This window comes from Phyllostomus hastatus, unplaced genomic scaffold (genome assembly GCF_019186645.2).
Source record: "Phyllostomus hastatus isolate PE091 unplaced genomic scaffold, TTU_PhHast_1.1 phas_scaffold_501, whole genome shotgun sequence".
Lineage (NCBI taxonomy): Eukaryota > Metazoa > Chordata > Mammalia > Chiroptera > Phyllostomidae > Phyllostomus > Phyllostomus hastatus.
The window spans coordinates 32352633-32366318 of record NW_025334033.1 but is presented as its reverse complement, the minus strand read 5'-3'; the positions used below and the strand labels follow the sequence as shown (position 1 = coordinate 32366318).

General features: G+C 40.7%; 1 protein-coding gene across 6 annotated transcripts in view; it reads right to left on the bottom strand.

Moving 5' to 3' along the window:
• KIF23 (kinesin family member 23) overlaps nucleotides 1-12636 on the bottom strand; it is a 29002-nt gene extending 16366 nt beyond the window's left edge. For 4 of the 6 annotated variants that reach the window (XM_045822741.1, XM_045822743.1, XM_045822745.1 and 1 more), the window contains exons 1-10: nucleotides 12462-12636; nucleotides 10557-10626; nucleotides 9307-9435; nucleotides 5086-5191; nucleotides 4725-4861; nucleotides 4404-4513; nucleotides 3805-3975; nucleotides 2450-2491; nucleotides 1632-1744; nucleotides 1376-1497 (exon numbers count right to left, since the gene is read on the bottom strand). In XM_045822741.1, the coding sequence (XP_045678697.1) occupies nucleotides 1376-1497; nucleotides 1632-1744; nucleotides 2450-2491; nucleotides 3805-3975; nucleotides 4404-4513; nucleotides 4725-4861; nucleotides 5086-5191; nucleotides 9307-9435; nucleotides 10557-10626; nucleotides 12462-12472 (1011 nt within the window). In that variant the 5' untranslated portion in view covers nucleotides 12473-12636. The remainder of the gene's footprint in view (nucleotides 1-1375; nucleotides 1498-1631; nucleotides 1745-2449; nucleotides 2492-3804; nucleotides 3976-4403; nucleotides 4514-4724; nucleotides 4862-5085; nucleotides 5192-9306; nucleotides 9436-10556; nucleotides 10627-12461) is intronic. The other 2 variants (XM_045822742.1, XM_045822744.1) reach the window with 1 other exon arrangement.
• Between the last annotated feature and the right edge of the window lie 1050 nt (nucleotides 12637-13686).

Here is a 13686-nt window from a genome sequence, read left to right as displayed (position 1 = left end):
AAAAGCATTTTCCCTTCCCCTTCCTTCCTTTCTATTTTTAAACCAAGCTCTTTGATTGAATGACTTCTCGCCAGTCTGTTCTGATATGCTGCTAATGGCATCAGCATCACCTGGATTGAGGTGACCAGCGTGTGCACCCTGGAGTGGTGACACCAGCTGTGGCCGACAGGGCACAGCACTGTTTCCATTTCCTCAGGGCTGGCTGCAGCCTGCAGCTGATAGACTCCAGCAACCTTTTTGTCTTCTCTGCGGCCATCTTCCTGCCTTAGATGCGGGAAGGCCCCCAACTAAGAGCAGCCACCAAGATGGCTGGGGAGAAAGGGACTTAAGGCATTTTCTATCTAACATCTACCAAGTGCTGACTATAAGCCAAACACGGGACTAAGAACTTTCCACGTACCATCTCCTTTCATCCTCTCAACATCATGAGGAGTTCATCAGTTAGGTCAGACAGCTAGTAAATTAACAGGTATCAGAATTCGAATCCTGGAGGTCTTTAGTACCATGCTGTACCATCTCCTCCTGCCATCTGGAAACCTTCATGATACCCGTGTCATACTATATTTTGAATGGTATTATACTTTAAAAGTTTAAAGTTACTAAATCATTTACATTTGGGCTCAAATGTGGTTCCTAATTGATGTCAGCCTTTTACGGTGACAGGGCCCCACAATAAACAGTGAGCAACAGGCTGGTGTGGGGCGGGGGAATGGGGGGCACTGCTGGCCCATCAGCCAAGAGAACAGTTTAGAATCGGCCATCTCCTAAACTGTGCCTGCCCCAGCAAGTTCATTGCTGACATTTTAAAACCTTTAACTGAATTTCCACATTCAAAATGAGCCTTCAGAGATAAAACAATAAATTACATTTTTCTTATTTTACCTCCTCTATTGAAGAAATTTATGAAGATCTGTAAACCCTTTTCACAGCAAAAATCCAGGTTCTAAGATTCAGTAGCCAGTTTCCCAGAACTACATGTCTAATGGAACAACTAAAGCCATCACCTACATATATTATTAATTCTAGAGCAGCGATTTTCAACCTTTTTCATCTCATGGCACACAAACTAATTACTAAAATTCTGTGGCACACTAAAATTTTTTTTTGTCAATCTGACAAAAAAACAGGTATTGATTCTTTGCCACTGAATGGCTATTGTTGTGTTGGCTGTTGTCATTTTTTATTTGACAGTCTAAAGGAAAAGAGGTCAGTGCCCTTTGCTGGTCAGTTATTGCAGGTTTTAAAAATTCCTGCGCCACACTGGTTGAAAATTGGTATTTTAAAGAAATCTTTGTTGCAATGAGGCCTCCCTGATTTAATTCCAAAAATTCAGGATTCCGTTAGCAAAATAAAAGCTCCGCACACTACAACTTACCTGTAAGACGTTGTCTCCAGTTGCATCCAGCGGAGCCTGAACTAACTTAATGTTGAACACGCTATGGGAACGGCTGGACTCACGATTCAAATGTGTGTTAGCAATACGTCTCTTTTTCTGGCCTATAATAACAGAAAAAAAATCACTGCTCAGAACTGAACTCGGCCATTTCATTATACATGCTTTCTACTAAACCGGAAAGTACAGCTGGTCAAACATATTTATTGTTTTATAGTTCTCTAATTTTAATGCTAACCTCTCCAGAAAACGTCAAAAGCCTCCTCAATAGATTTCACTTCCACTTCTGTACATCCTGCAACATACATGTTATGATTCTTATCTTCACGAAGCACTTTAGATTGTGGAGGTCTATGGGAAAGAAAAAAATGTAAGTTTCCTAAATTATGAGTTATTACTGTCTCAGTTTAAGACTAGGACTAAAATGCCAAGCAACATGACATCCATTGTTATGACAATAAGCCCAAGCAAAACCCAGAAAAATATTAAACAGATAACTTTAAGGATACATAATAAAGATTAGTTACAAGAACGTATTTTGCTTTAACATTTTTGCTCTAATTTGTTCTACCAAAGCACATGAGACAACACTTACTACACAATGAGATATCAAGTAGTTACAGCAATATCACATGCACAAGTTTAGCATCGAAATCTAGCATTGGCCTACTTTTAAAGGACACAGAGAGCTAGTTCTGACCTCAGTGTCAGCAAAACACAAGATCAGAAGGAGATGGTGTATACGAGGAGTGGCAATCCTTCCAAAGTGGCTGGTCAAGTTTTAGTCTTGTAAGGTAAGGATGTAGGATAGTGAGATAAGGGTGGGAAAGGGTGCTGCCTGTTTGGCCTCTGTCTTAGGAACGGTGGGGACAGAAACATTTATCAGACACCATCATCCAACAAATGGCAGATGTTTCAGGAAGGAAGGAAGGGCTTATAGGTAGCAAAGAGCCCACTGCCAACGAAAAACTATCTACATGCAAACATGCCACAAATGCCAAACACTAGCATGACTGCACCCTTCTCCTTAAGAAAAGAGTCAACACAACCACATACACAAAGTCTGCGTTCCTCATGGGCGTGCTGCAGCTGTTCCACCTACCGAAGGAACAAGGTATAGGTTACCAGGTACTGTTTCTACAGCGGCCATCACCACACAGCAGCAAGTTCAGTGCACAATTTGTGACAGTCACGATGAGCCGGATCTGAACACCCTCCAATGTGCTATTTCTTAATTGTATTTTTTTTTAAAAAGTCAACATTAATGAGCTCAAAAAAGCAGGCTATATACCACCCTAACATTAAATCTGAACTCAGTGCCAAATAAGTATCTTGTGAGTTCACTCAAGGAGGTACCAGAAAGGTTACAAGGCTTACAAGTCATACATGTCAGTCCTTTTGTGAAACTAAACAAGACCAAGACAGTAGGGTCCTTCGAAAATAATCTCATTTAGAACAAACCAAACAAAACCTTGGCACATTTGCAAACAGGAAACTGATTGGTGGCAATGAAGGACATCACAAAAGTTTAAGGACATGGGTATGCAGAACTGACACTTTGTAGCAAATGGGAAAGTAATCAGTCTATACATTGTTTAATGTGAGTACTAGTGGGTATACTGACACCTCAGTCTAATGGTTTTCTAAATCCAACTTTCTCCAGTAATGTCAGTTTAGACATACACACAGGAGTTGTATGTAAGACCTAGGTTTTCAAATTATTTATGCCCCAAGAGGCCCTAATAAAGAGGGCACTGAAGGTAAGCATTTAGATTAAGAACAAAACTATCAACTCAGAAATGAGATATTAATATTAGATATGAGATTCCAGAGTTAGCTCTGGCACAAAAGCAGATTTATTGTCTGTGACGCCAGATGATAATTGCTCTCCAGTCTTAGCAGGGCAAGACTCAAGGAAAGCTAGGGAGTAGTCTAACCGGCAGAATGACAGTATAGATGGCACTTCAGATTAATCAGTGAGGGAAGGTCTGTGAGTTTTAGCTGTACAGACAACAGCTTTAGGCTCCATTCCATAGAGATCCCCAAGACATGTTAAAAAGGCTACAAACTCCCAAAACTCAGTATTAGGTTCTTGAAAGGGAGGCCCAGGGCACATCTATAAGGACACTTCTTTATCCAATTAAGGCCCTTCTTAAAATATAGCTCAGAGACAAGAGTTTTCAAAAAATAATGTCAGGATATTCTTCCAATGGGTCCCTAATACACTTGCATATCTAGTTAATAATAAAATGACTCACTGAGGACCAAATGCATGATATACAAATTGTATTTAATTTTGAAAACAAAAATAAGCATTCTCCCTATTTATAACTGAGAAAACTAAGGCTCTCTGAGGTGAAGTGACTTCCTCAAGATTAAGGAGCTAAGAAAGGGTTCTTTTTACTACTTACTTAGGCTTTATGGGATCAAATGGAACTTCTTCCAGTAGATCATATATGTAATTATTATATATTTCAATGTAAGAGACAAATACACCATAGACACTATCTTCATCGACCTCTTCTGCTTTGCAAAATTCTTGTACATTTATCATATCTGCAAATTCTGGATCTATTTGCCGTCTGAAGAAGGGGGAAAAATGCAAAAAGTGATATTCTACATTTTGAATATCAAAAGTAAATAATTGCAAAAGGAAACTAAAAGATATAAAGCACCTGCCTCACCAGCAGAAATGCACAAAGCAACTCCACCCACATGAGGTCAGCCAGCAATATGACCCGTCCTCCCTGATATATAGCACGGGCTTTCACACCCGCTCCCACCCCGAGTGGCGCCTTCCCTTAAGTAGTAATTCAAAGGCAGTGTTCTGATAAACAAAGAGAATATCTGAGCACATAAAGTTACTTAGGAGCATTCCTCATCTTACAGCTCACTAAAGTCAACTGTCAGACCATCTTCTCAACTCCGTGCTTGCCAATCCCTGTGCCCGATGAGCCCACCGGACAGAGTTCCCCTTAGGCCAGTGTTGCGTACAAATGCAATTACTTACTTGCCAGAAGGGGTCTTTGGGTTGGGCATGGCCTCTCTCCTCTGCCGTTCTAATAAGGCATCCACTTCACACTGTATGTCCATGCTATTCCTATCATTAGATTTAAAAACCTGAAGTAGGAGCGAAAGTCAGACCATGATTTTGAGAATTTGACTTAATTAAGAAAGAAACATATTTGAGAACTGAGAAGCACTTATTTAAACATATTGAAGGTTTTAAAATGTATCCAATTAGTTCTCTCTTAATACTGCTGTATCCACAGGTATATCAGTCCCTACATCCTCAGGTAAAATAGTCACAACATAGAAGAGTTATACTTACATATCTTTTAGCTTGAAAGGACCCTATGCTGTTAAAGATCATGTCCAAACAACGAGGAAGCAGCCCTCCTTCCCCTAGAGAACCAGTCATGGTGTGAGTTTTTCCACTCCCTGTCACGCCGTATGTGAAAAGGAGACCTATGACACAGCAAGCCACACTAGGTTATGTCTTAAAAGTCCTCCACTTGTAGCATTGATCCATTGTATTAAAAAACACTTAAAATGAACCAGCTCAATAAAGGTTTAACACCACCCTAACAAATGTGAATTGAAGGCCAAACATAAACCAAATATGTAAGAACCAAAAAGTTTTACCAGAGAGGGAGAAAAAGGAAAATCCAACAAAACTCCAAGAATCATACCATTTTTGCCATGAATGAGGTCATCTACCAAGGGATTAGCCACAACATCAAAGAGCTCCTTCTGAGTGGTATGAGGCCCAAATACTCGTTTAAACGAATACTGAATCTGTGGGGAAGAAAAAAAAAGCGCATAAATGGATTCCACTATATCTAGGCTAGAATATATCTGTTTAAACTTATTAAGATGTTTCTTTATGAACATTTAGTATCTAGATGAACAAAGAAAAAGCACTAATGGCCTTTAAACTTGGAACCCTTAAAGAAGCCATGACCTACTTTATTATACCAATTATAAATGTTAAATATTTCCAATTATAACTACTGGAGAGAAGTAGAAAAATCTTAAGCCCACTAATCCTTCATAGACTAAGGCTGAATTTGTTTCAATTAAATGACAAGGAAGATCAAAAGGTATTATGATTCAGCCACAGACTTGTGAAAATTCTCACATATTACCTCATTTTACTGCTTTCTGTTTTTTCTTATACAGGTGTTGTTTAAACAGACATAGTAGTGCCCTGGCTGGTGTGGCTTGGTGGACTGAATACCAGCCTGTAAACAAAGGGGTCACTGGCTCCATTCTTGGTCAGAGAACATGCCTGGGTTGCAGGACAGATCCCTGGTTGGGGGTGTGTAAGAGGCAACCACACATTGATGTTTCTCTCCCTCTCTTTCTCTCTTCCTTTCCCTCTCTCTAAAAATAATAAACTTAATAAAAAAAAAAAAGGCATAGCAGCTTAAGCTAAGTGATTTGATGTACTTTTTTTTTTAAAAAACGGCAATGAACTGTAAATATAAACTCATCTGAGTTCTTATATAAAATAAATTTTAAATAAACCGTGACCTTTAAAAAGCAATTAACACATCAATGATCAAATCTTTCAAAATATGATTATTATAAAGTATAACCATATCGCCAAAAATATTACCAAACTTCTGTTTAGAAAATCAGATTGGAGACTGGGGTATAAATTATGTAAACTAAAATGTCCTAATTGTCCAGGGCCAGAGTTCTATTATTTCTATTTTCGTTATTTTCTAGTTTTATTAGATTGTAGATACTACAGTTGTTTCTGCAGATTTCCTGAATTTCTTGTTATTTCATGAATGCCAGTACTGAGTTATTTGGTACATGAGTACTCATCAGAATTTATTATGGATTATAGCCTTTGTCAAGTGACTCCCATTTTCCTGTTTATACCCTTTACCCTAAATTGAACCTGCAAAGATATCAATATGACCCTTGTGTTTTTAAAATTAGCAGTTTGTCTCCCAGAAGGAGGCATGTATAGATTAGTACTCAACTATAGCGACAGTAGCAGCTGACGCAACACAGACCATGTCCCAAGCACTACCTTGGCATGGCAGTGAGTCATTTCGTTCTTACAGCCTCTGCTGTAGGTACTATTAATTATTATGCTCATTTTATAGCTTGTTAAAGATCACACACCTACTTCTTCTAGGCTAACCCTCACCTTGTGGAAGTTTTTATTCAATTCCTATGAAACAGCTCTAGAACTCATAAAAAGAACTATTAAAGTTTTTTTTGTTTGCTTTTAAATAAAGATTATAATTTGACCCAGGCTAAGGGTGCAAACAGAGCTCATATGTTCATGAGAAGAAAAAACATTTTTCTGAACTTCCCATAATGGCATAACGTAGCGTGGGGTTTTCTTGCACATGTAAAATTGTTATGAAAACCCTTAAGTCCTGCTATTTTAAATGAAATAAAATAATGACTTTTTTCAGGAAGGAAGGACTGAAGGAAAGAAGGAAAAGAATGAAAAAAAAGGAGAGAGAGGGAGGAAGGAATAATACATACAGATCAGTGCTGACAGGTTAGTCAGATGACCCCCAAATCCTCCCAGACAAACCCCTCCTGTCCAGGTGAAGAAAAGTGAGGTCCAAAGGAGGAACCTGTCTTAAACCCATGGAGCTAATTAGTATCAAAGCCATTTCCAGTCCAACAGTCTTTCCATTATTCAATGTTAGTCTCCACCAAACCTTTTGTACTATTCACACATACATTCAGTTCCAATGAGTAAAATTCAGGAAGTCAGTTTTCAACTATTTTACATCCTCAAAGGCTTATTCCTCCATGAAGCCTTCCTGGACCATTCGTTCATGCTTAATCCATATTTATTGTTTGACAAACAAGAAGGAGAAGGTTCGACATCCCCTGAGGCTTACTTTACACCAGGGGAAAGAGACGATAAACAAGTAGATGAATCTACGGAGTGTGGTAAGTGGAATCAGGGAAGTACACAGAGAGCAGATCAGGTGAGGAGGGAGGGGTGCTACTTCTGGTGTGTAGTCTGGAAACACTCCCAGAAGAGGTAATATTTAAAGTGAAACAGGATGAGGAGTTATCCATGGTAAGAGCTAAGGGAAAACCAAGGCCAGCAGAGCAGTGCTGAGGCAGAACTTTGGCTTATCTGAGGAATCCAGGATTGGAGGAATGCTGAGAGATGAGGTGGCCAGACTGACAGGGGGCAGATTAATCAGGATTATGCCTTTTTAAAAACTTTATTCCTTGGAAGGTTTTAAACATAGAAATGGGGAGATCTGATTATGCTTAAAAAGGTCACTCGGGCTGCTCTGTAGAAACCTGGATTAGAGAAGATTTGGAGTGGAAGCAGGCAGTCCGGTCCGGCTTCAGTACAGTCTTGTCAGTGCTGCTCAGATAAGGTCAGCGACCTGGTGCCACTCTGAGAACTGTTAGTTCCCAGTCTAGCAGAAGATAATTGCAGAAATGGAGAAGAAATGTTTAGAAACTTTTGTAGCCATTTGGTATGGCTGCAAGCTCCCAAGATGTGATCAACAGGTTTATCTCACTAAATAGACAGGTTTCCTGCTGTTTGACTTGGTTAGTTCCAACTGGCAAAGCTGCATAAATGTATCAGTCACAATTCATTAAAAAAAAAAAAAGGCTGTTCCTTCACCAGTTTGAGAAGCACCAGTCTCCACGATTAATAACAGGGTACATACAAGGATGGTGGCAGTGGAGATAGAAACTTGGACAAGTTCAAGATACACATTGGAATAGAAGTGGTAGTGCCTACGGATGAATAGGATATGAAGGGAGCCAGAGAAAGATAGGAGGAACAAGGTTTCCGGCTTGAACAAATAAGCAGAAGGTGGCAGCATGTATCAAGATAAGGGAGGAAGCGATTTAGAAAGGAAAAAATCAAGAGTTCTCTTGGACATGTAAAATTTCAGATGCCAAGCAGTAGATGTTCAAGCTAGAGAAAAGGTTTAAGCTAGAGGTAAAAATTTCAGATTACTACATAGTCAACATTTAAAGCTGTAGAAAAGTATAGATAGAGACGAGAGCCCTGGGTACAGCCCGACCTGGTGGATTGGGGTTGGAAAAGGAAGAGGAGCCTGTAAAGAGTGGCTCAGAGAGACTGAAGATGGAAGGTTGTAGGGGAAACAAGAGGTTGTCTCAGGAAGGAGGGTGCTCCTGATAAACAATCTGTTTATAATGAGGACAAAGAGGTGTCCATTGAATTTAGCAGCCAAGAGGCCACTGATGAGCTCTTGAGGAGCAATTTCGCTGGAGTAATGCGCACAAAAGAGTGAATGGCAACTTGAAAGTAGAACCACGGTGTGAACTGATCCTTTCATCCGCATCCCCAGTGGTCTCTTTCAGCACACCAATCCTTCTGTCTCACCTGTTTGAGGGTTACACGTTTACCATCTGTGTCCCCCACTAAGCTGTAAACTCCATAAAGGCAAGGACTATGTCTCACTTATTTTTAAAAACCTCCTTCCACTCTCCATTTTAGCACGTTTGTTGAACTGAATTGAATTCATTTTGTTCAACACTTCACTAAAAATAAAAACACTTCATAAGAGGTATAGATATAAGTATACAATGCCTATTAAATGCTATTTGAATCTCCACCCGTGAAATTTTGTGTTTACACATAGAAAACTTCCTAGCACGACCACTTACCACTCCACATTAAACTATCCCTAACATGTCCCCTAAGAGGCAATAAGTACCCCATACAAGAAATGATCTTCTAAAAAGCAATCTTCTAACTTCACTATATCAAAAGTGTGTGTGTATATCCCAGGAATTGTATGGTGGTTACAGTGAAGTAGATTAGTCTTTCAAAAAAGCAGGAACATGAATTTTGTTAAATTTAAAAAATTAAAAAGCCATTCAGGAAAGAACATATCGAGTAATAACAGCTTGGTTTCAATAGGGAATACCTCCTTGTAGTCTCCATTTCGGTTGAGTCTGTAGCCCTCGGGAGTATGAAGCTGAACGGTTGTATTATTGATCACTTCTATGCAACACTCTTGGTCAGGAAAGCTCAATGGGCGCACCCTGCAGTACACCTGAAAACACAGGCAAGTGCTTAAAGAACAAAGGTTGACTTTTTACCTGACTTCCCATTTAAGCTTCCTATTCATTCATTCAATGAACATTTGGTGTCTTAATTTAAGAGATCAATATAAACTTAGAGCTATGAAAACCCAAACCTGCTACCCAAGATTGTCAAATGCAAACAGATATTAGATATGATATGAGAAAAGATTTTAAATGTACATAAAGTTAAAATATTTTCATAACAAAAAGTATAAAATCCACAGCTTCTCTTCACTACTATAGTGGCACAAATTTAATGAAGTCATACTACTAATTTAAAACTCTCTCTGAAAATCAATAACATATCACACAATGAAAATTATTTGAAAATCTGTTAGAATTTTTTAGAACTGTGTGTCAGTTAAAATTTGCCAGCTTTATACATAATAAATAAGTAGATACAAGATCTGAAATGTGGTTTTCTTAATCAGGGACAGGGTTGAGGAAGAAATTCAGCTCTATGTGCCAAAGCCTCTGGTTCCCTCAGCTCAGACCAAGAGACACACTCGGTACCAGTGAAGGAGAGATTTAAAATATCCCAGAGCAAACCAACCTTCTTGTGTTTGCCATTTGCTTTTAAGAGCAAGTCCCCACACCTGAAACTAGTGAAGTACATGCAATTGTGAAAACTCATTAGATTGAATTAAACTGTTCTATCCCAAAGTTGTAAACTTGGCCCCATACAGCATGGGGTTTGGGACTTTCCTCATGAAGTGTGTCGTCAGTGTGCGACAGTCCTGAGGATGGGAGACGACGCTCATCCAAGCAGAGAGTTTTCTCCCATCTTAAAGGGTACGAAGAATTCTCTGGGATAGCTGAATATTTTTCATTATCTAACTTTTCAAATTCTAAATTGTTATAGGAAGTATATAGTTGACAGAAACTTCATTTTGCTGGATTAATGAATCTCACACAGAAATAAAATTTCAAAGCTAGAACCAGCCTTAAGCAATTTAGTACAGTTCTTTTAACTGAATGTTCTTTGACATTTCCATCTTCACATCTCCATCCACTCCAAGTATGCGTGTGAGACATAAAAGGAATGAAGAAAGAATACACACACACACCCAAGTTCACAGGTAGACCTTACCCCAACGGGGTCTTTAAGATTCGTTTGGGATCCTTTTTTCACTACAGGTTTCCTGGGTGTCTTAGTCCTCCTGGTCATAGATTTTAAAAAAATAAACAACAAAGCATTTCAGTTAAACACTAACATTTAAAACCTCACCTATAATTCATACAGAGACAAACTTCCTATGGTTTAAAAATTATGCCTTGCCAGTTCCAAAATACTACACTCTAAATAACTAACATGTGTAAGACTAAACTGCGTTAGTGGAAGAGAGTTAGTTTATGGCACACATAATCCAAAAATAATTAAGATTTTGTTTAAGAGACATTTTTGGTACTAAATGTACCTACTTCATATTTAAAGTAGCTTGGATATTTTCTTGAACAGCAACTTTACAGAGGCACCGCAAGTGTGAAAAACCCACAGATAACTGACCACACTTATCAGAAAAGACACACGCATCGCACCGACAGCCCCTGCCCAAGGTAGACTGACAAGTGATAGACTTCAATGAATTATAAAAACCGATGGAGGAATTCATTCTTTCACCAAGATTTATGTCCATACTTTCAAGGCACAGCTAGTGATTGAGTTCTTAAAACCTATCATCTATCCCAAAACAAAATGTGGTCCCTGAACTGCAATTTCTTGCTCCTTTAAGTAGTGTAAAAGAGACAGCGGGCCCCAAATGGAGTCACCTGTGCTAAGCCTACATCACCAAACCAAGAATTAATACCTAACCTAATTAGTGTTAGTCTCTCTCAGGAATGTATCTCAGCCAGTCAGCAAGGGATTTCCAGGTCAGAGCTACCCTGATGGTCCGTCGAAGGAAGGTGTCTGTGCCCCAAACAATCTGCTTTTTGCTCGGTCCTGCCCTTTTCTGCCTATAAAAGTCTCCCACTTTGACAAGCTCCCCAGACCTAGTTGCTAAATGGATGCCGCCCAATAAGATTTGTAAAAACTCCCTCAGTTGAAATTTTTATTAGTAGGAACAATGGAAAGTTATTTTGATTTATTTTACCACTTTTCTAGCACGTCCCAATCCCTAATTTATCTATAGGCTGGATGAATATTTAACAGTAAAAGTGAAATTGTTAGCTTGGACTATAGATTAAAATACTTTCTCAACATTTCCCAATTGAAATGGAGGCAAATTATGGTTTTAGGTGCAAGATACTATGGTAGGTTAACTTAGATTTACACGTCTTTTAAAAAGAGAAGATTTTTACTTTGGCTTAAGAAAGCAAGTTGCCTTATACAAACTAGTAGCTACTAATCGGATAATGATAATAATGGTAAAGTCGACCCTCTTCCTTGAATAATTATTTCTTTACCAGTAGCGATCAAGGAATTCTGCCCGGAAAATGTCCTGGATTCAGAGAGGAATGTGGGCGGGTACGTCCGCAGCCGAACGACAGACAAAAGTAACCGGCCAAACCGTGGGACAGTCCCGGCCTCCTGGCCGAGACGCTGGGGTGAGAAAAGCATGCAGAGCACAAGGCTGCCAGGGCTCTCTCCAGGGCTTGAGACCACCTAACCAACCCCAACCCCAGAGGTGAACACTCAACCCCATGCGCCACAAGACCCCGCACTAACTCGGCAAAATGCAGCCGGAGAGCGGCCAGGAGGCTAAGGGGAAACTTACCAAAGGGCTGGTGGAGGCGGCCCCGAGCCAGGGGCCTGGCAACCTAGCTAACCAGAACGAGCGTGGCTGCACTAACCTCTTCCCCGCCCCAACTTGAGGCTGACCTCTCCCGGCTGCGGGAGGCCAAGGCTAGGCGGTGGACGCCCGGCTTCGGGGATCAGGGGGGTTCCCACTTTGGGGACCGCGCCCCGGAGTAGACTGTACGGCCCGCGGCGGACGCCGAAGTGAAGAAGGGTCCGCCCCAGCACCGCCGCCCGGCTCCTCCGCCCAGTACTCACGCGGGCTTCATGGCAGCAAGCTCCGAGCTGCCGGGATGCGCACGCCGGACGCCGGGCTCTACCGGAGGCCTGGCAAGGACGTCGGGTCGCAAGGAAGCGCCGCGGCAACCTAGACTCGGTGGCTAAGGGGCTGCGCTGAGTGAAGCCAGACGGTGCAGCCGCGAGTCCAGGTGAACTCACCGCCCGGCGCATTTCAAACGGGCCAATCAGCGCCTGCCCTCGAAAAAGGCGAGGCCTCCAAGAATGCGACTACTCTGCCGGAAGGGGCGCTCGTCTCCTAGGCGACCGACTTGGAAAGGGCGCGGAGAGTCTGTGTGTATACGCTGCCACGCTACACCCGGGATCTCAAATGCAAAATACAATTCCCTCCGTTTCTGATGAGGAAACTATATTTTCTTACAGCACGAAAAATCCAATGGAAGAGCACTTCGAGGGTTGATTCAGAAGTCTGCACTGTCGTTCCGGCCCAGGAGTGTCCTATTCTTGTGCTTGTCCAGCGCAGTCTCAGACGCCCTCTCTAGCTTTCATATCACCGCATCTTGGCTTCCTTGCTCTCTCTTCACCTTTCCTGGGCTCTCTAGCTTTCATTTATATACATTGTTTTATCGAATTCTTTTAAGTATATGATCATAGGCGTACAGAAATGAATGAAATTTGGTCTTTGTCCTTGAGGAACAACGTCCTGAACCACTCTTTTGTAGGATGAGCTGATTCTATCTCATTCCGACCTCTGCCCCGAAACTGATGAACGTCAAATATACATCCACATCCGTGTTCTCACGGAACTCTAGTCCCATCTCAACTTCCTACAGGACCAGACACCAGTAGGGATAGGCATAATGTGATATCCTTGGCCCATACTGTTTGACAAAGATGGTTCCGATCTTTGCAATTACATAGTAACAGTGAATAAACTTGGAATTCATAATTTTACACAATGCAAATAAATCTGGAGAATAATAGAGTCCTAGAAGCATAATTGCTGAGTCAGAGTATATGCATGCATAATGTTTTACAAATATTGCCAAATTATCCTCTATAAAGTCTGTTCAAACATACAGGTCCATCAGCAGTGTATGAGAATGCCTGTTTCTACACAATTCTCAGACAACACAGTTGATGTAACGGGGGAAAAATCATTGTAGTTTAAATTTTCTTATCTCTTATGATGAATGAGGTTGGATATCTCTATATTCAAGAGCCATTTGTTTCCTTCTCTATGAAC